Source organism: Narcine bancroftii, chromosome 5 (genome assembly GCF_036971445.1).
Source record: "Narcine bancroftii isolate sNarBan1 chromosome 5, sNarBan1.hap1, whole genome shotgun sequence".
Taxonomy (NCBI): domain Eukaryota; kingdom Metazoa; phylum Chordata; class Chondrichthyes; order Torpediniformes; family Narcinidae; genus Narcine; species Narcine bancroftii.
In genome coordinates, this window is record NC_091473.1 from 3970422 (window position 1) to 3993406 (window position 22985).

The following is a 22985-nucleotide window of genomic DNA, read 5'->3' on the forward strand; positions in this document are numbered from 1 at the left end:
TGGTTAAATGTTTTCAAAGAATGTGAGTGAAAATAAAGTAAAATGCTTAAAGGTTTATATATTCATGCAAGTGAAGTACAGTCTAGTATTTTTGTATTTTGTCTTTTAAACTGTTTATTCTTAATATTGGTGTATTAGTTAGGTATTGTAAGAGTGAGTCTCAATAGACTTATCCAGCACCTAACAATCACCATGGGTGCTGGATACCAGGGGTTTTACTGTATCTGGCAACAGAAAATCAGCTCCAATGATAATGTTGCAATTCTACAAATCACTGGAGAGACCACACTTAGAGGATTGTGTTCAGTTCTGGTCACCTCATTATGGAAAGGATGTGGAAGCTGTGGAGAGGATGCAGAGAAGATTTAGCAGGATGTTGCCTAGATTGGAAAATAAGTCTTATGAGGCAAGGTTAGCAGATTTGGGACATTTCTCTTTGGAGCGTAGAAGGATGAGATGAGACTTGATAGAGATCTACAAGATTATGAATTATGAGAGGCATAGATGGGGTGGACAGCCAATGTATTTTTTTTAACCAGGGCAGGAATAGCAATTACCAGAAGACATGTGTACAAGGTTAAGAGAAGGAAGTTTAGGGGAGACATCATGGGTATGTTTTTTTTACACTGTGAGTTGTTGGTACAGTGTGAAATATTGTTTGCATTTGGCTGAAGCAGAGTTCATCAATTGCATTTGGATTTCACACAAAGGTTGACCCTATCATTGAGAGGTTTTATCTCAAGGCCGTCTTCATTCAATAGCTGAGTGGGTGCGCTTGTTTCAGAGTTGTTATATTTTGGACAAAGACCATTTGACCTCTTGAGCAGAGATGGAAGATACCATAGCATTATTATGAAAAATATATGGTGTCGCTGGCCGAGCTGCTGTAATGGCAGCACTGCCACTGGTGAGAACACGCAGAGAGTGGGGAGCAGAGACGCAGAGTTCCTGTGCAGAACCCATCCACCCAGTCCGACTGCCACCTGCTCCGTACAGGCTTTAAACGGCCCGTTAAAGGACCTGATGGTGGTTTATTTTGAAATACTGCCGCCACGGGGTCTGGGCCCATGATGCGGAGGCCTCGATGGGTTGCAGACTCCAGCAAAGCAGAAGACTGGTGCAGGGCCAAAATATGGTTCGGGGGGGGGAACCAACCCCTCTTTGAGGAGAAGCCTTCCAATTGGACGGTGTAGTGGATAGGACAACTATTTTACAGCGCCAGCAATTGGGACCGTGGTTCGAATGCTGCACTGTCTGTAATGAGTTTTTACGTCCTCCCTGTGTCTGTGCAGGTTTTCCCTGGTGAGGGGGATTTGATTTCCTCCCACCATTCAAAATGTACTGGGAGGTGTAGGTTAAAGGGGTCTAAATTGGGCGGCACAGATTCATGGGCCGGAATGGGCTGTTACCATGCTGTATGACTTAACATTTTTTTAAAAAGATGATCCTATGGGTCAGTAACCATGGCAGCGGACCCATGAGGGGATGTGAGACTGAAGAACACACAGGCTGTGGGCTGCTGGCGACTGCGGTCAAAGGACTCGCACCAGAAGGCAGACTGCTGGAGACTGGCTCAAGATTGGCTGAAGAGGTATTGTGAGAGGGTGCCGAGGGCTCTGGATGTGTCGGAAGTTTGGATCTGGAGCTCAAGTTGGCGATGGTTTGGACTGAAGTCCATGTGGCTGCAGAGGCTGCGGGAGTGCAAGGCGAATCCATTAACACTCAGTTCCTCTGGAGGGGTCTCTCTTTTGCTTCACTCTCCCTGACTGTAATTTTTGCTGATGGCAAATCTTTATCTGCCTTACAGTAGTCGAAAGGAAATTTCCTGTAATATAACTTGTTCTGTTTAATTACATGACTATAAAGCAATCTTGATTGGAAGACGAATCACAGTTAGCTCAACAGCTTTACAGCACCAGTGATCGGGACCAGAGTTCAGATCCTACACTGTCCGTAAGGGGTTTATACGATCTCCCCTTGTCTGCGTGGGTTTTCCCCAGCAGCTCCAGTTTCTTCCCACCCTTCAGAACATACCAGAGGTGTAGGTTAATTGGGTGTAAATTGGAAGGCATGGGCTTGTGGGCCGAAATGGCCTGTTACTGTGCTGTATGCCTAAATCTAAAGCAAATCTAAATCCAAAAACAGTATGTGTGCCAATAATTAAGGTTTAGCCAACAATATACTTCATAATTTTTGTAGGATGTTGCTGTATTAAATTTAGCTCTTGGGTGCATTCCTATCACTTTATTGGAAGGTGGTTTGAAGGCGTGAATGAAATCTTCCTGCAATTATACAGGGTTCTAGTGAGACCGACCCTAGAGTATGGTTCTGTGCACAATTTTGGGCTATTGACCTAAAAATCGATAAGCTTGCTATAAGGGGAGTTTTACAGTGGAGTTCAATGGTGAATCTTCATACTGGTTCCTGGGAGAGACGATTGGTTACTTGGGACAGGAGACAAAAGATCAAGAGGTGACTGTAGAATATTCTTAGCTGGCTTGATAAGGTACTCGAGGTATCAGAAGAATCTTTTTTCCATTATCTGAAGAGTCTAGAGCAAGTGATCAGGGTCTCAAAACAAGGAGCTGACCGTTTAGTACTGAGACGAGGAGAAATGTCTTCTTGCAGAGAATCCTAAATCTCTTGAATGCCCTAGCCAAACACAATCTGCTGGAGGAACTCAGCGGGTCCACCTGCATCAGTGGGAGAAAAAGCCCTGTTGATGTTTCAGTTCAGGAACCTTTCTTAAGACTAAGAGTGTAAACGGAGATACTAGTCTAGTAAAATCTCCGGTATCCGGTATTCAAGCAACCGGCAACACAAGCAAAATACACACAAACATTTCCCTCTTGAATATACACAGTGTCATTTTCTCCTCTTTATCCCCCCTCCCTTCCCTCCCTCCTTCACCCCCCTCCCCACCCACTCAATGTTCGACCTATATGATACAAGCTGTATGGCTTTGTATGCATCCTTCCTCATGACTGACATCTGCCATCTTAATGAGGATAAAGTGTAAATTTGGAATGTTGCATGCTCTCAAGAGCTAAAATTATCGTGTTGCTATGGAAATGAAACGCTGATTGCTGACAGTATTCATTTCAAAACAGTTTGAAGGGTATTGAAGAGTTTCAAAAATTGCAATGAAGCAGGCAAATAGCTGACCACGAGAAGAGGTCAGTCTGGATTTAACTAACTCATAATTAAAATTTACCCCCTCCATAAATCTTCGTCCGCGAAGCCAAGCCAAAGAAGAAATTAAAAGTCGTGTAATCCACCGGTAATGAGGGTTTGTAGAAGTGGTTATCTTTGTTGAGTGGATAAAAGGTAAAGTCATGAAAACATGGTATTATTTTGATTCATTTGTGGGCATCAATCTTGAGACTAGGGTTTAATGTTTTATGCTGAATGACCAGGAGAAGCTAATGGTGAGATGTTCTCCCTGAACTGCTGAGTGAATTCCATTGCGGCGTTGGGCCAGAGTTTTCCAGCATTTTGCCTCATTGGCAATGAAATTATGATTCCAAACCAAGAAAGTACTTGATTTGGAGGGGAATTTGCAACCCTTCCTAGATGGTAGACCTTGCATCCTTCTAAAATGTTCAAGTGAAAGCCTTTAAAAATGCCGAGGTTGGTGCATGTTTCACTGGAGTTGCAGGGGTGATGCCGTGAGTTAATGTTTCAGATGGAGCGTAGGGCGTCAGTCAGATGCATTGTTTTGGCCCAGAGTGTTGAGATTCTCGAATGTGCTGGAGTTCAGGGAAGCCAAAATTATTACATTATATTCTTGGCTTATTTTTTGCAGGAGGAAAGACTTTGTGGCATTAAGAGATGATTCACTTACCAAAGGTTCCTTTTATCATCATGTTATAATTAATAAAAATTGTAATATGCATGATATACTTCCATTTTTGTCCACCGTAAGGCAAACTGAGTCACCATGAGTATTGCCCGCTGCCCCCAACAATAAGAGAAAGAGAAGCAGTCAGAGGAAATGACTGTCCATGGATTCACCTCCAGCACTCCAAAGGATGCTTGACCTCTGATCTACTCTTATAGCCACAATCTCAATGAAGCTATGGCTGAGTTAGTTTTCTGCTCAGCGATGGTTGATGGGGCTACAGGTCTTAGAGTGATAACACCAAGGGAACTTGAATGGAATGTTTCCTGTTCAGAATGGTCACTGCCTGGCACTTGGCTTAGCCGTAATACTTGTGACATGATGTTGTCCAAATCTTCAGAGAAGGAAACAGTAATTGCTTCAAGTTCTCAAAATAGAATTCAGCACAAAGCAATTACCAACTCATATCCTCACCTGACCTTACAATGGTAAGGTTGTAAGAAAGTGTGAAACAGGAGGAAGATTAGACTGTACTCACCCCACCAGTCTCTGCATTTAACAGTTCATTCTCTGCAATTACCACTGTCTTCAAAGATATTCCGGACACATCTACCCCTCTCAGCTTTTTCTGTGGACGTTCCCGTCACAATTCCCTGGTCCACTCTTCCATTCCCACCAACTACTAGACGTGTCCTACATTTCACAACTCCTGCGTTCTTTTAACTAAATACATTTGTAAGTATTCTCACTCATCCAGAGGACTTTTTCCCCATGCTCTCCCCAGTCTTACCCTGTCAGTGACATCCTCCACTTTCCCAACCAACTTGATGAGCTTATTTTCTCTCCTTCCCACTTCTAATGAAGGGTTTTTGACCAGAAATTTTTAATTTCGAGATACAGGATGATTACAGGCTCTTCTGGGCACCACCTGAGCTGCCCAAATGCACCCAATGTGACCAATTTACCTACTAACTGCATCCATCTTCGAAATGTGGGAGGGAACGTGAGCACCTAGAGGAAACCCATGCAGACGTGGGGAAAACGTACAAGCAGCAGCCACCCAATTACAGCCCATTAACCATTAACCCCGGCACATTTTGAACAGTGGGAGGAGGCTGGAGCCCCTGGGGAAAACCCATGCAGTCATGGGGAGAACGTACAAACTTCTTATAGACAGCGCGGGATTTAAACCCCAGTTCCGATCACTGGCACTGTGGCAGTGTTGTGCTAAATCCGACACTAACCGAGGCGCTGTTTTCAAGCATAAAGAACAAGAGAAAGGACTTCATTGATTGAAGCTTCCAGTTCACTTCCAGTGGAAAGATACATCTTGACTATTTTATTGCCACATGTTCTGAGACACAGTGAAGAACTCTGTATTGCCTGCTACCCAAGCAAGTAAACCCATCTTTGAGTAAAACTAATTTAAAGTGCAGAGTGTAGTGTTGTGGAGAAAAAGTTCTGTTACAACAGTGAAAGGTAGCGTTATTTTATCAATGAGAGGTCTGTTCTACATTCTGATTCCAGCAGGAAAGAAACTATCCTTGAATCCAGAGGTGTCTAGTACTATCGTATCTTCTGTCCAATGGCTGGGGAAAGGAGGGAGTGTGATGAGGGTAAAGTGGGTCTCTTTATATATTGTCTGGTTGGCAGGGGGAAGTGTAGAAAGAATATACATTTATTGTCCTGTTGGTAATAGTCATAGATCAGCAATTAATGGCATTACTTTTCTCAGTTTAGTGTTTTTCTGATGAATTGTCAAAAAAGATGTGTGAGCTCTTTGCTGAATATGAGTTTCAATCACAAATGATGGCCGTCATATGGTGAAGAGGTTAAAGGGCAAGCAAGAGCTCCATGGGTTGCATGCAATGCCAGCTGTTTGTGACAAGAAGCTTGGCCCTTTTCCCAGCCCGCTGAAGAAGAATTTAACAGCAGTGATTGTGATGGGGTTGAAGGAAATGGGTGTTATGCTCGTTCTTTCAAGAAGAATGACTATACGTGGGTTTAACACTTTACCGACTTGATTTTCCTTGAGCTGATTCAACCCATTTCCAATGTCAACCCCCGTCCTATGTCATGTCTGGTTTGTTCCCATTCACGTGCATTGAATGCTGGGAATGTAGTTCTTCCTTGCACACTTAATAACACAATGGGAAGAAGGAGATCTGTATTGATGAGTAAGATGTAGATCATAAGAAATAGAAGTGTGATTTGACCATTCAACCTCTTGAATCGACGCCAGTAACCAGGGAATCTTGACGTTGTCAAACACAGATCCTGTTGCTTTTTCTGAATTTCTGAAGCTGTCGTGTAAAAATTTCAGTTATTCTGTTGTGGAAGAGTTCTTGAGAGCTCTTTTGTGTCACCTGTGAGACTGAAACTGGAGCCACACCTCTAACCTCACAATTGGCACCACCCGAAAAACTGTCTCTGATTGACTGTGGTAGGATGTACACAATCTCTCTTTATCTATATTTATCTCCGCCGACCATCCACCATCTCCCACCTCCACCTGTATTTCTCCTGAAGACAGCAAGTTCAGGGAATTATGAAGTACTACATGCCTGCAAGCACGGACTCCATCCATGAAGATGATATTACTATCTTTTAATGGTAACTATAATCTCCTAATAAGGTGATTGGAATTTGAATTTTTTTATTTAACTTCCGGATAAAGTGTGGTAACAGGCCCTTTTTGGAGGAAGGAGTAAATTCTGCACAACCATTCTTACACTCGTGACAGCGTTCTTGGCAACTCCATTCCCTGAGTCGGTGTTGGGAGATAAAAGCCACCAACAGTAGCTTTTGTTGATAACTGAATTACTTTTTCAGATCTGCCCTGTTTCCAAGGCATATTGAGGTCCATGGAATGAATTTCAGAAGACTATGCAGTGATTCTGCGATATGAAGTATTTACCATTTCAACCCGGAATGAGTCTCATGACAGATAGACTGGAGATGCAGTAATCCAAACTGCTGGAGGAGCTCAGTGGGTCAGGCAGCATCAGTGGATGTAAAGGCATAGGTACCATTTGGACTAAACCCTGCATTCAAGGTTGAGGGAGTCGGTATGAAGAGGTGAGGAGGAGTAGTGAAGAGGGGCTGCCAGTGATTGGCAGCATCAGGTGAAGAGAGAGGGATGAGGAACAGATGGAGCCGGGGTTGGGGGGGGAGGGAGGGGTGGTGATAACTGGAAACGTAAGTGGGTACTGAACTCTGATCAGGAATTTAAACCAGAGAAGGGAGGGGATGATGTGGAGGGAGAGTAAAAGGAGGGCAGGGAGTTTTGTGTGTGCCCTCAGCCTACAGTTGAAAATGTGGAGAATAAATGAGATGAGGCCACTGCTTTGTGGGGCACCCACGCTCCATCAGAAATAACCATTCCGAGCTCCCAGCTGCACTAGCGTTTCAGCTTGCCACACCCTGCCAATCACTATATTTCCCAAATTCAGATAACCCACACATCCTGTGTAATTTTCTCCCTCTTCCTGTCAGTTTTATACATCTACCCCACCTGGCCCCATCCTTCCCTTCTCTGGTCCCACTTTACTGCCTTCCTTACATATAGGATTCCAACATCTGCAGGCTCAATTTTTGCCATTTAACACAATCTAGTCCAGGGGTGGGCAACCCACAGCTTACAACCTAAATTTATCCACCCCACAAGCATCTGGATCTGGCCCATGATCTAAATGTGTCCATACAGCGCTACCGCCACCCCCCCCCATGTCCAGTGCCATCGCCACCACCCCCACCCTGTTCCAAATCCACTGCCAGCCCCTCATGCCGATGCCCCCACCATTCCCCCCACTCCCAGTCCAGCACTGCTGCCATCCCTCCCCCCCAGTCCAATGCCACTACCAACCCCCCCAGTCCAACGCTGCCATCACCAACCCCCTCCGATGCCACCAAAAAATTCAGAGTGGCCCGCCATTCAACTGACTCACCATCTGGCCCATGCATGTTAAAAGGTTGCCTCCTGTCTCCTTCTGTCCCTTTTTAAAATCTCTCTTTATCTATATTTATCTCCGCCGACCATCCACCATCTCCCACCTCCAAACCTCCCCCCACCACTTCATTATCTCCCTTCTCACCTGCCAGCCCCCACCTCCACTGTCACATCTACACTCACAGTCTTGAAATATGAACTCTCCCCTTTTCCTCTGTAGATGCCTCCTTACTCACTGAGTTCATCCAATGGTTTGGTTTTCACTCTGAATGTCAAGACAATTGACTGGGTCAGTGGATCCCACAAATCTTTACTGGCAGAGCTCCCTATTTCAATTGTGTTGAGATTGATCAAAATCCATCCAATTTCTCTTCTACTATAAAGGTGATGATGTGGCTTAAAATCTCACAATTCCCCTTCTGTTAAAGAGATATGAGAACCACAGATCCAAAGTCAGCTGCCTTGAAATTCATTCCTGATTGCAGTGCTTAATACCCAACACATGATTTTACTGTTATGAAGAGTTTCTGATGACCTGGCATTGGTTGTTCACACAGGAATGACCAAAACTGCAAATCTCCGTTTCTGTTCATGATTTTTGACCGCCTACCGGCGTTGTGTTATGCAACGCCATTGCATCGATGTTGACAGTGGCGTTTAATGTACGTGAGGTGTACAGAGCCACTGCGTCGACATCGACTGGTCACCTTCATCAACGTCGTATTCATTAGCCAGCTGGTCCCACAATGCCTGCACTGCAGCTTACATCACAAGCATTCCGGGAAAATGAGAAGGAGTCCAGCTGGAAAAAGTCGGAATTGGAATGACACCCCCATTCCAGTTCCGAGCTTTTCACTCAGCATGTGTTCCGTAAAAATGGGAATAATTTCCCGGAACGCCGCGGCTGTGTAAAAATAAAACATAACAGTGTATGCTTATGCAGTGGTTTTCAGACTTTTTCTTTTCACTCCCATCCCACCTGAAGTAATCGTCCCTAATTGGCTCGTTATGTGCATGGTTTCATAACTCCAAAGGAAATGGACCAATGGCAATTTTTCTCAAGCAAAATATTTCAGAAACAATTAAGTCTAGAGCAGTGATTCTCAACCTTCACTCCCCATTCACATCCCACCTTAAATAATAAGGGTGGTATGTGAGTAGAAAGAAAATGTTTGAAAACCACTGGCTTGGAGCAACAACAAAGTGTTGGACATATTTGGGTTGCTTTCTCTGGAGCATCAGAGGCAGGGGGCAGACATGATTGAACTATAAAGTTATGAGAAGTATGGATAGGGCAGGCAGCCAGGATCATTTTACCCTCACAGGTGGACGTACATTTAAGGTGAGGGGACAAAGGAGATGTGTGGGGCAAGTTTTTATTTATCCAGGGAATGAAATGGACAACTAGGGATGATGATGGAAGCCAGATACAATATAGGTGATTAAGGGGCTGCGAGATAGAGACATGGATATGCAGAGGATTGAGCGATATAGATCATGAACAAGTGGCAAAGTTATAATTTAACTTAGACGTTGAATTTGGTGCAGACACACAGGCCTGTTCCTGCGCTGTACCGTTGTGTTCTCAAGTACCATTATAGCTTTGGGATTAATACAGCCTGTCAATGCTAAGCAATGAACTGAAGATCATTTATTACTGTGCATTCTTTCATAAAATGTGGGGCAGTGTTAAAGATGTGACCTATAACTACTCAATGACGATCTAAATCAGTTCCTAATGGGCGGAAATGAGGCCCAGCAGTATACTCCTCTACCAGTTCTGAATGAACATTGATTTAGAGAGCCACAGTGTTTGGCATTTGGCAAACAGAACCATAACCATTGAGACTGAAGGTCAAACTGTTCATTTGCACCGGGTTATAAGTTATCTTGTTCCAGTAATAGTCCCTTGATCCTACTTGGATGGTAAAGTGAATTTCTCACAATTAAATTGTTCATCATTTATGTGCGTAGTAAGTGCACAATCTGTGCCACAAAGAGTTGTCATGGAGCCCTTGCGACATTTGGTTGCAGTGCATGGGTGAGTTAGAGCATATGCTGCTCTTGTAAATGGGATTTTAGAGGACACTAAGATAGAAAATGTACTTGTAATGATTTCTATCACATTGAAATGTGTGCTGCGTCTCAAAGTCATGTGATGATGTTATAATTGGTGATGCAGCCAATAGGAGAGAAAATAGCCCTGACACCAAGGATTGAGCTTTGTGAAAGAGCACGGAATTGAATTGTCCATTTGCCATTTATTCTGAAATACAGTGAGAAGCTTCATTCGGCGAGCTGTTCGGGCAATCCAATTCACACAGCAGGCAGTGCAATGGTAACAAATAAGCATGTAGGGAGTGGCACAACATTAGTTAACTTGTGCAGGCTATGAAGGAAGTACAAAAATGGAGGAAAGGACTGTTACAATGCAATTACCATGCAACGGCATCGTCTCTCACCAGCATTCGAGAGCCTGATAACGGGGAAGACGCTGTCCTGGATTCTGGAGGCTCATGCTCCCAAGAGGGGAAGAGGAGCGAATGATCGAGGTGGGAAGAGGCCTTTAATATTTTAACGGCTCTCCCAAGACACCGAGAGGTACAGATGGAGAAGAGTTTCATTTTTGTCTTAGCCTCAGCTGCGTTTACATCTCTCAGCTCTACTGTTCCCGAAGCAGGAAAAGTAACTGGGAAAACATTTCTAAACGCCTTGCAGCCAGCGTCATGTAGAACAGATGTTGTATTTTATGATGATGATGAGGCTTTGCTGTCATGTACATAAATACAACGTACAGATGCACTGAAATACTTGCTGCAGCTGTGCAAGTACACTCTTCAATCGAGTTTATTGTCATTTGATTGTACAAGTACAACCTGATGAAATAGGGTTCTCTGGTCATCGGTGCAAAACACAGCCAGACATGACACACATACAGAGATGGAAAGAAGCTGTTCCTCAGCCTGGTGGTGCTGGCTCTGATGCTCCGGTACCTCTTCCCCAACGGGAGCAGCTGAAAGGTTTAACAAAAAACCCAATGTTGCCAATAGGGCTCCAAAATCATGTGTGCTACCCCCAAAAGCATCATGAGAGTCTGTTTGAATGTTAAGTGGCATCCCTGTTCCTTTAATGCAGGCTCTGTGTAAGGGCAAACAATTGAGATTGCTGGGTCAAGATGGGATGGTGGAAAGCTGCGGCCCCGATGATGTGTGTCATGAAAACTAGCGTAGCCTGAACGGTGGTGTCCTGTTTCATCGACGAAGGCTCGTTGCAGCCTGGTCAATTGGATTGCCCTTTAAATCTTGCCTTGCTGAAGTTAAAATGTGGTTCCGCTGCAAGCAATCGTGAAACGGCTGGGTCAGTTCATCTGGAGAGCAGTGTTAAGAAAGCAGCTGGATGAATAGTATGACAATTACGAAAAGTCAGATATGGGTTGGCTAAGAGAGAGAGAGTTCGTAACGGTTCCAACGGGCTTGAGTCATGTGGCGAGTTTGATCAGTCGTCAGCAGAGCTGCCACTGAATGTTGCATGTAGAATTGTCCGGGCTGATGCAGGGCAGAATGAGCTGCCGCTGATGCACACTCATGCAATGCTGGTAAAGTCTTGGTACAAGAGGGCAAACCTTGTGCTACTGGGTCCAATTTAACAGAGTAGTAAGCCACCGGCCTATGGGCAGATCCATGATACTGAGTAAGTACTGCGGTGGCACAACCTTGAGAGATTATCACATATAATTGAAAAGGATGGTCATGGTAATGAGGGGCAAGAAGTGTTTTTTTAAGTTCTCCAAATGCATTCAATAGTTGGGGGGGGGGGGAGTAGCACAATCAATGACCACTCACAGACAGGAAGTTAGGGCCAAAGGCCTTCATTGATCTAAAGATCCGAGCACGTCTCAGCATGCTGCTGGCTCAAGTCCAAGGGCAGGTATGAGGGAGGAGACTAGGGCTCTCGGGGCTTTATTAGGGGTCTTTGGGGGAGGGGCTACTGGTTCTGTGGGTGGGCCAGCCTGCCCAGCTCAGTGTGGAATGTGCCATGTTCCAATCTAGGGGGATAATTTAAGTTTCTGTGGTGCATTCACTGAAGTGAGTGGTGATAATTCTTTCACGTAGATAGCCACGTTAGGGATACCATTGTCTGCAAAAGTTAACTAATCCAAGGAAGGCTCACATCTGCTTCATTGGAACAATAGGATTCGTTTGTGCTGTAGTTAGTTTTCATTCTTCTGCACTGTGGCAGGCTGCACCAAAGGAAAGCACAGGTGCAATACTGTTTGGGGCAACACAGCTTTATTCCACTCGTATAAATATCTAGTTGGCTGCTAGCTGTGCTAACAGTGATCCCGGGGAGGGGGAGAGAGAGAGAGAGAGAGAGAGAGAGAGAGAGAGAGAGAGAGAGAGAGCATACGGTCAGGACCTTGGCTTTATCCTGTGGGCCCATCTGGTGGTCAGATGTCATTAGGCTGGGTGCCGTGTCTCTAGGCCACCTGTTGGCCGAGTGATGTACCACAGCATATCATCAAACGCACTAAGAGTGATTCCTAGAAATTTGACTTTTTTCTGCCCCGTGTGATTTCCTTTTTGGGATCACGTACCCCCAACTGTGCAACACTTTCATTAAAGTCTGAGTGTCCGAGGTATTAGCTTCAAAACTCAGGCTGACTCATAAGAGGTCATCAACATATCGAATCACTGTGGATCCCCCTGTCAGTTGTAAGGGTAACAACATTTTTGAGAGAATGGTGTCAGGGAGTGTACGAACCCCTGAGGTAGACATGTCCATGTGCACGGCTGTCCTTCCTAGGTGAATACAAAAATATATTGACTGTCTGGATGCAGTGGGACACCGAAGAAAGCATGTTGTAGGTCAATGACAGTGAAAATGGCTGCTGTTGGTGGTATGACTCAAAATTTGACACAATCTGGTGCATAGGCTTAACTATGGCGATAATAGCTTGCAGATCTTACTCCAGTCGCCATTCAGTGCGTCCCAGCTTAGGAACCAGAAAGATTGGAGTGCTGCAGGGAGAATGACGTGGCACCAAAATTCCTTGATGCAGGAGAGATTCCACTAGCTCTCCAATTCCTGTAGTTGCTTCTGGTTTCAGTGGACATTGTGGTGTGGCTGATAGCCGTGCATCAGGCTTGAAAGAAATAGAGACAGGTTCACAGTTTGCTTTTCCTACCTCATAAGGTGCTGCAGACCAAACCTTCTCTGAAACATCTTCTGCTCTTGATGGACGATAATGCTGTAAGGTGCCGTAGCCTTCTTGAGGTGTTGACCAGATATCAACGCTCCCTGAGAGAATTCTGGTCTTCCTGTGGTACTTCGATCTGCAAGATTAACTAAAGTCTGCGTTAGCCCTCCAATTTCCTTTGCTGCAGGATCCTAATTAACCATAAGAGTCAAGTGAGGATGTACCAAACCCATCCGCAGCCATATCTCAGAAGGTGCTTTTTGCTATAATTGCTGCTCCTGGTGGTCATTTAACTTCCCCAACCAGAAGAACTTTTATAGTTTTTCCTTCCCATGATTGATAGAGTTATTCAAGTTCATAATTTGTTCCAGTGGGATCATAACATATATGTGGGTTGGGGAGTGCAGAAAATATTGGGTTAGGAGACAAATCAATTGACTACCACTGGGGGAAGGAAGGGGAGGGCTCATAATAGTTAATTGCATTGTTGGCATTTTAATGTGCAAGTCTCTTTCGCTGCACATAGTTTGAATACCTAATCCTGTGAGTATATCTTGCCCAGCTAAATTACATCCGAGATGTTTTGTAATGGTAAATGGTAGGATGCATGTAACATAATCGTAAGTCACCTGTAGTGGCTCAGTGATTGAATAGGGAGATGGATTTCCTTCCAGACCTGATAGTTGCACAGTGCAATTGGCCATAGGGAATCCACGTTTCTCCACAAATTCCTGATCAAGGGTAGAGTAGCCCCTATACAAATCAAAAATGGAAGAGAGACACCCTGCACCTTCATTCTAACCCCATTGTTCTCAACCTTTCTCTTTCCATTCACATCCCACTTTAGGTTTTCCCTATGCCATCGGTGCTCTGTGATTAGTAAGGGTATGCTTAAGGTGGGATGTGGGAAAAAGTTTGAAAACCACTGTTTTAATTGTCCCTAATTGACTCATTAGGAAATGGGCCAAATGACAACTTTTCTCAAGCCAAATATTTCAGTAACAATTGGGTCTAGAGCAGTGATTCTCAATCTTCCCTTCCCACCCACATCCCACCTTAAGCAATCCTTTACTGATCACAGAGCATAGGGATTACTTAAAGTGAGATGTGAGTGGAAAGAAAAAGTTTTCAAAGTGTTGGACTTGGGTTGCTTTCTCTGGAGCATCAGAAACAGAGGGAAGACATGATTGAACTATAAAGTTATGAGAAGTATGGATAGGGCAGGCAGCCGGGATCATTTTACCCTCACAGGTGGACGTATATTTAAGGTGAGGGGACAAAAGCTTAAAGGAGATGTGCTGGGCAAGTTTTTATTTATCCAGAGAGTGAAATGGACAACTAGGGATGATGACGGAAGCCAGATACAATACAGGGACGATTAAAACAGTGGTGTTCAAACTTTTTCTTTCCACCAACATACCACCTTAAGCAATCCCTTACTAATCACAGACCACTGATGGCATGGGATTTCTTAAAGTGGTATTTGCGTGGGAAGAAAAAGGTTGAGAACCACTGCTCTAACCATTGGTTCCTCACTACCTCCTTGTGAGATGAGAGGGCAGGCTGTAAGGACCTCTGTTTCTTTCTCCAGTCACCAGCAGAAAGGATTATTTGGAGAAAAAGGTGCCCGAATGCGATCACCTTGTCTACTGAAGGGGCAATCAGCATGCCAATGTCCTTTTCTAGAACATTTAAAGCAAACATCACGGCGAGGTGGTGGTCAGGAATTATCTGGTCTAGGTGGTCCCCAGGATTGATTTCGTCCCCCATGGTGGATGAGAATGCAGAGCAGGAACTTGTATTTGTTCGTATGGGTGTTGCCAACTGTCTCTCCTATCATTGCTCTTCTGCATTCTTAAAGGGAACTCACTCATCACTCGGGGATTTTGTGAAGACTCGGTCTCATCTTTATTACTGGACCAGAAGGCCACTATAGCTCTTCTAGCTCGATCTTTTGTATTGTCTGGGCCATTTAAATTAGTCTTAATCAACGATGGTGTCTTTTCAGGTAGATCTTGCTTAAGAATTTCATTGAATTGAGGCGAGAGCTGACCATTATTGAATATCTGGTTTCCAGTGCATGTCTGGTATGCTACAGTAAATCGCTCCCAACATTCTTGTGCTGAATCTTTGGAGAGTGGTTTACACTCAAGGGCCTTGCTCATATCTATTGGTCATTTTAAACTGTTAATGTTTCTATCTGTCCGACTGGTTGCATCCAGTACAGTGTAAGCTCTTCAAAAATCTGCAAAGGATTAGCTGGTGCCGCCATAGCTACCTTCCACTTTACATTTTCTTCTAGATTTAATAGGGCACAAGGAGAATAAATCCTGGGGCTGGGCTCCGTATATACTTTGAGTTGATCTAATGTAGGTAACAAAACCTATTGGGTCTTTATATCTATCAGGAGCCTGTTGAACAATGATCGACATTTCTTGCGGTTTCCCGCTGGCATTGCTTGTTCTTGATGTTGCTGGTGTCCGCAGGGATTCAGAACCATGCAGATAGGGTATTCCTTTTACTCCATTTTGCCTTCTTTGTTTCTGATTTTTTTTTAACCGCTTCACCTATTGACACATGACATTCAGGCTTTTGATGGGAGTCTAATGTTAAATCCCCAGTTACAGAATTAACCTGGACTGGTGCTGTAGCTACTAAGGCTGACTGCAAAGCTTGAAGCCAAACAGCTTCTTGGACCTGGGGCAGGTAAGGGGGTGGGCGAGCCCAAAATAAATCTTCTGCCTCCTCATCGCCTTGCAGAGATAGTGTCGCCATGCCCGATAATGGATCCCCGGGGTTTTCCTTTTTCACTATCTGTTCATTAACCATTTGGTGCTTGGCTCTGTCCTCATCCCTCCTTTGCTTTGTTCTCCTGATTATCATCCCATTCACATTCTGCCTGCAGAATCTCTCAGTCTTTCAGTGCACCTTCTAATGCAATAAATCCCCCTATGACTTCCATTATTCCTCCAACTATTTTCCCTGGATTTTTGCCATACCTTTTGACCCTGTTCTTTCCATTCTCATATACACTCCCCACATTTCTTTCCCATAATGATTTTTCAGCTTTTTCAATATTTTGTATTGGGCCATGTTCCCCCGTTTGGCCAGGTCTCAATACTCAGCTTGTCCGTTAATCCTACTGACAGCAATCGAAAATCTTTACCATACTTCGGGCACATATTACATGTTTGCTGTAACTGGGCAAATCCTTCTGCCTTATCCATTTGCAGTTCCATATCTTATCTCCTGCCTGTTTAACAAATAAATATCTTTTATCTGGCCTGTTTGGCCAAATGTTCGTATTAAATTTAACCTCAGGCAAACAGTATAGCCTTATCACTGCAGTCACATAACCTTAAACCTCATTTCTCCTCTGACCTGTATGCTTTATTCCTCTTGGTTGTTTTGTGGATCTCGGCAGGGAACCAGATCAACCTCGAAAGAGGGACCATAGTGTTCCCAGGCCTGGGTGGTGGAGTCCGGGCTCAAGGGTCCCAGGAGTGCACAGTCAATTCCATCTGACATCCCGTTGCTGCTTTATTCCATCCGTGTCAATCGTTTCAGCGAGATCCCTGCTGACGATGCCAACGCAGAGGTCAGCCCGCACCACCGAAATGAAATCAGACTGTAAAAGAACACCCAGCAAAAATATCTCTTCAAAAGCATACAGATTTTATTATAAATAATCATTGCCTTGAAAAATACAAAATGAATGAGGTTAATGCTCGCTTTATTTCAACCTTTAATTGCACTAATGCAAGCCATCTTCTTATTTGTCCTTGAAAAGCCCATTGGGTGCCATTTTTCCCAGCATGTTTGCAAGGACATACTTGTGTCTATCTGTTTTAAGCCATCTTATGGCCACTAAAGGTTTGTCAGCCATCTTCTCTGTCTCTAAATTTTAAAAGCAGCAGCTTTAGTTTTGAGATAGATGTCTCAAGCATTGAAATATAAGTGAGATATAAATCATTCTTCTACAGTTTCAGGTTCAGCAAAGGAAAACTAAAGGATTAATTAAGAGGGGAAAATAGAGTGTAAGTTTGAAGGAAACGTTAAAATAATATGTGAAGAGAACAGCTTTAGGGAAGAGAAATGAAGCATGGGTATATTCTCCTGTTCTAGAGAACAAGCAAACAATAGATCAATTGAACAAATACTTTGGTTCTGTCTTCGCAAAGGAAAATCATCCTGTTATGTTCTGGGACCTCGGGTCTGGTGAGAGGGAGAACGCGAACGAAATTGTTATTGGGAGGAAAGTGGTATTGGGGAAACCGATGGGATCAAAGGGAAATAGATTCCCGGACGTTTATGTTCCAGTTTATTAAGGAAGTAGCACTTTAAATATTGGATGCATTGGTGATCATCTTGTGAACTCTGAATCAGTTCCTACGGACTGGCCTGGAGTAAAGATGACCCTATTTTTCTTTTAAAGTTTAGAGAGAAATATTGTTCATGATGAAAGGTGTAAAATCAGAATGTATGGAAAATTGGGACAAATCAGTGGATCTAATATATTTGTACTCTCAGTGGGATCTCATCAAGGTTGCACGTGACATTAAACCATGGGATTAAGAGTTGTACAGCATTGTTGGCAGAGAGGAAACAAAGAGTAGGTATAAACAGGTCCCTTCTGAGTAGCAGGCCATGACTAGTCAAGTATCAGAAGGTTAAGTGCTTGGGGTATTCACACTATGTATTAATGATTCAGATGAGGGAACTAATTGTAAAATTACCAAGTTTGCAGACAATGAAATTCTGGACTGCACTTTATATAAATAAAGGTGATTGTGCAAGTTAGTTAATCTCAGCCTCAGAACTTGATGGCAACAGAATGTCTTGGGGCAGTGTCTCAGCTCCACTTCGATTCAGCCATGTCATCATTGCCCTTCATTCACAAGGTAGAAACTGCAGATATTCACTGATAGCTATCAATTCCATTTGCAAGTCTTCAATAAATGAAGTAATTCATGCTCACGCTCATGAATGCATACAATTGAATGAAAGCATACAAATTCCTGAGTGTCAACATCTCCGAGGATCTGTCCTGGAGCCTCCATGTTGATGTAATCACAAATGCGGCCCACCAGCAGCTATACTTTGTGAGGTGCCTGAGGAGATTCGGTACGTCACCGAAGACTCTCATAAACTTCTACAGGTGTACCATGGAGAGCATTCTGCCTGGTTGCATCACTCTCTGGTATGGAGGCACCAACTCTCAGGACAAGAATGAACCCCAGAGGGTGGTTAACTTGGCCTGTGACATCACAGGCACCAGACTTCACTCCCTCAAGGATATCTACAGGGGGTGGCATCTTAAAAAAGCAGCCTCTATCCTCAAAGATCCCCACCTCCCAGGCCATGCCTTCTTCACTCTGCTACTATCGTGAAAAAGGTACAGGAGCCTAAAGACGAGCACTCAGCGGCACAAGGACAGCTTCTTCCCCGCTGCCATCAGATTTCAATGACCCAAAGACACTGCCTTAGTTTTTGTGCATCACTATTTTAATATTTTAATATTTATTGTTGTAAGATGGTTATAATATGAATGTTTGTGCTATGAAGTTGCTAAACACCAAACTCCATGCTTGTTCATGACAAAAGAAATTCCGATTCTGACAGCATGAGTGTGAACTGGGAAATAATATCTGTGCTAACAAGAGAGAATCTCACCATCTGCGAGGGCATTTCTTCACCAAACCTCCCCTTTGTCAAGGTATTGAGGGACACTTTTGACCTGAAGCTTAACGAGAGAAGCCACATAAACCACTTGGCTACCAGAGTAGCTCAGAAACTGGTTATCCAATGGCAAATTTCTTACCTTCTGACTCACCAATGCCTTCCCACAATCTGCGAGCAATGTCAGGAATATGGTGGATTATTTTAGTCAGGTCAAGTCATGTTTATTGTCATCTGATTGCACAAGTACAACCCGACGAGATTGTGTTCTCCAGTCCTTGGTGCAAAACGTGCAGACACAACCAGTGTGTGGTGAATGTCTGCCAAGCTGCCTGTCTCCCCTCTGGCAAGCCTTGCTGTACTAACATTGGCTGTGCAGTATCTCTACTGTTAAGGACACTCCCCTTGGGCATAACTGTGTATGCACCTATTGTCTTTCATTATTGTATGATGAGTTTCTACTAATAAAAGCCATGATTATTGTTTGACCACATCATCTTTGTCTATTTCATCAACTGGCACTTCAACTTTATTAGCCAGAAACTCATGGTACAATAATGAAAGACAATAGGTGCATATACAGTTATACCCAAGGGGAGTGTCCTTAACAGTAGAGAGCCAATGTTAGTACAGCAAGGCTCGCCAGAGGGGAGACAGGCAGCTTGGCAGACATTCACCACAGTCTCCCCCTGGCAGACATAATACACATACAGAAAAACAATGCTAATGCTGGACAAGTATTCATATATAGAGATAAATAAGTATTGCTTAATAAATATAAGAGTCTCAGATGGTTCGGTGCGGACTAGAAGGGCCTAATGGCCTGTTTCCGTGCTATAATTGTTATGTTATTATTTTAATTGTTATGTTAGTGTGAGCAGATCCTTTGGTCATTCCGACTGCTTGTGGGATGAAGCTGTTCCTCAGCCTGGTGGTGCCGGCTCTGATACTCCTGTATCTCTTCCCTGATGGGAGAGGCTGTAAGCTGCGGTGTGCAGGGTGGAAGGGGTCCTCGATGATTTTGTGCGCCCTCTTTGGTTAATGATCCTGGTAGGTCACGTTGATGGGGGGGTGGTGGGAGGTGTGTGTGGAAGGTGCCAGTGGTCCTCTCTGTGAATCTTGTGGTCCTGTGAATTGACCTCCATTCCAATGCTCTGCAGCATCCATGCCATATTTTCTCAGAGCGCAACTATGAAGAATTTCAATATCCAGGGACAAAGCAGTCCAATTTACACCCAATTAACCTTTGCCCCGGTACGTTTCAAACAGTGGGGGGGAGGGGGGAACCGGAGTTCCTGGGGAAAACCCAAGCAGACACGAGGAGTACATACCAACTCCTTACAGACAGCGTGGGATCCAAACTATGCCACCCCTAATTTGATTGACAATTCCCATCCACTAACCTAAACATCGTCTCCTGCACCACTAATACATCGTCTACCCAGTGAGTGTTATCTGGAAAATGCCCCCCAGTCACTTGTCTCAGCTATTCCAATGGCACCCCACCAAATCCATGAGCTCCACCACCCTCAAGGACAATGGGGCAGAAGCTCTGGAGCACCCTCCCAAGTCACATTCCCTCCCAAGTCACACAGAACCTTGACTTGGAAAGGTATCACCAATCTTCCTTGGCTGCTGAGTAAAATTTCCATTAGTATAGCAGCATAATAAAAAAAACAGTGCTGGAGCAACTCGGCAAATTAAACACATCACAAAGGTAAAAATACATAACCAAAATTTTGGGCTCTAGCCCTTCATCAAGGTAGCAACATCTCTACCTGAAGGACAATTGTTCACTGTCACCTCTAGTGCAATTAGAGATGGTCAATAGAAGCCAACAGAACCCACACCCTGGAATTTTCTGTTAATTTAGACATACAGCACGGTAACAGGTCATTTTGGCCCATGAGTCTGTGCCGCCCAATTTGCACCCAATTAACCTATACCCCCGGTACGTTTAAAACAGTGGGGGGAAACCAGAGCATCTAAGGAAAACCCACGCAAACATGGGGAGAACGTACCAACTCCTTACAGACAGCATGGGATTCGAACCCTGGTCCCAATCGCTGGCGCTGAAAAAGGTGTTGCACTAACTGCTAAGCCAACCGTGTCACTCCTAAATGATTGAATAGTCATTGAGCATCTGGCTGGAGGAGGGGGTTGCATCATTTAAGGTGCTGAATTGTTTAATTTGAACAGAACGTGGCTGTTTGATGTGGATTGACATTGCCGACTTTAAACGGGCTGGGTGTTGCCATGGAAGCAAAATCGGCATGACACTCAATGATGTGTTCAAAGGAATGGTACATTGACTGAGCTGATGAGTCACGTCACCTGTCACACCTGGTGTGATGGATTAAATATTTTTAAAATGTTTTAAATTTTTAATGGCCACTATAAATCATGGAATAGACTCATTTGTAAAATGTGAACTATTCGGGCTTCTTTCCATGGCTACCAGCAAGATTACTGGAGTGGTCCTGTTGCTGCCTCCCTGAAAACATTGGTTAAATTCCACAATTAACTGATTATTTCTTTCAGCGCCACAGGGCGGGAGGTTTTTGACTGGATTCTGGACCAAGGATACTATTCCGAACGGGATACAAGCAACGTAATCAGACAAGTCCTGGAGGCTGTTGCCTACCTGCACTCCCTCAAGATTGTTCACAGAAATCTGAAGGTAACCGATGATGAAATTACCCAGTGTTTCTCAGTCCTTAACCAAAATGGATTTGCATTGTTGTTTCTGGTGTCAGCCATGGCAATCCCTTCAAGAACACTCTTACCGCATTGTTAACTGTCCCTTTAAAGATCTTGCCAAGTTGAAATGAGGAGATTGTTAAGTTTATTCAATGAATGGTAAAAATTTTGAGGCCTACCCTCCCCTCCCCCTGTGGAGATTTGGTCAATCACAATAGCAGTGGATCAGTTTTGGGGTATTGGGGGAATCAAGGGTAAGGTGATGGTGCAGATCTCACACTGTTCAGGTAGATTGACCACAATGTTATAGGAGAAAGTTCAAGGGCCAAATGGCCTCTTCCTGCTCCAATTACTGTTCTTGCATTGTAAATCTGGATCTCTGAACTGAAGATATGGCAGTATGTAGGCAAGCCTAGACGAGAGCCATTGTTTTATTGTTGTGGCAGCATTTAATCATAATACATGAGTCATGGGACTCTGGTAAACCTTATGCCAATGGGCATCAAGGGGAAAACAGCCACGAGAGGAATAGATCGGGTGAACGCACAGAGTAGGGGTATCGGTAACAGAGGAAGTAGGTTTAAGATGAGGCAGGAGAAATTTAACAGGAACATGAGGGGGAACTTGTTTACACAAGGGTGGGCCGCAGAAAGAGGTTGTTGAGGCAGGTACGATTGAAATATGTATATTGCCAGTTCCATGGATAGGATAGGTTCAGAAGGGTATGGGCTAAATCAGTGGTTCTCAACCTTTTTCTTTTCACTCACATCCCACTTTAAGTAATCCCTAGGCCATCGATACTCTGCGATTAGTAAGGGATGGCTTAAGGTGGGACGTGGGTGGGAAGGGATGGTTGAGAATCACTGCTCCAGACCCAATTGTGACTGAAATATTTTGCTGAGGAAAAATTGTCATTGGCCCATTTCCTTTGGAGTTATGAAACTGTGCACATAACGAGTCAATGAGGTACGATTAAAACAGTGGTTTTCAAACTTTTTCTTTCTACTCACATCCCACTTAAGCAATCCCTTACTAATCACAGAGCACTGATGGCCTAGGGATTACTGAAAGTGGGATGTGAGTGGAAAGAAAAAGGTTGAGAACCACTGGGCTAAATGAAAGCAAGTGGAAGCAGTGTGGATGGGACATTTGCAGTCAGCATGACAAATTGGGCTGAAAGGTCTGCTTCCATACTCCATTACTGAATGATGCCAGTGGTTGGAGGTGTACCTTGTACAAAGGAAGGAGGCTGAGGTTGTTAGAAGGCAGTGTCTTCAGTCCTAGGGTATTAATGTAGTAGCAGGTCAGGGCACTGTCCTGAGGACCAATCATATTCAGCTGCTGCATCCTTCTGTTGCAAGAATATGATTATGATAAGGAGATGATTGCGCAATATTCAATTTCACTTGCAATTCCTCCATAAGTGAAGCAGTGGGCGCCAGCATGAGGCAAAGTGTGGGCAACATTCAGGCAGGTGCTAATGTTGGAGTTAGCATTCATGCCACAACAGTGTCAGGTAAGGTGACCACCTGGACTTGACATGTAATGGTATTGCTTTACCCAGTCCCCCACATCCTGGAGTCACCATTGACCAGAGACACAACCAGCCCAGCTGCAGA

The 22985-nt window shown here is 44.1% G+C and overlaps 1 protein-coding gene across 1 annotated transcript in view; it reads left to right on the forward strand.

Moving 5' to 3' along the window:
- Positions 1–22985, forward strand: part of camkva (CaM kinase-like vesicle-associated a) — a 174971-nt gene that overhangs the window by 114789 nt on the left and 37197 nt on the right. The window contains exon 5 of the mRNA XM_069936246.1: positions 21208–21346. Within this exon, the coding sequence (XP_069792347.1) occupies positions 21208–21346 (139 nt within the window). The remainder of the gene's footprint in view (positions 1–21207; positions 21347–22985) is intronic.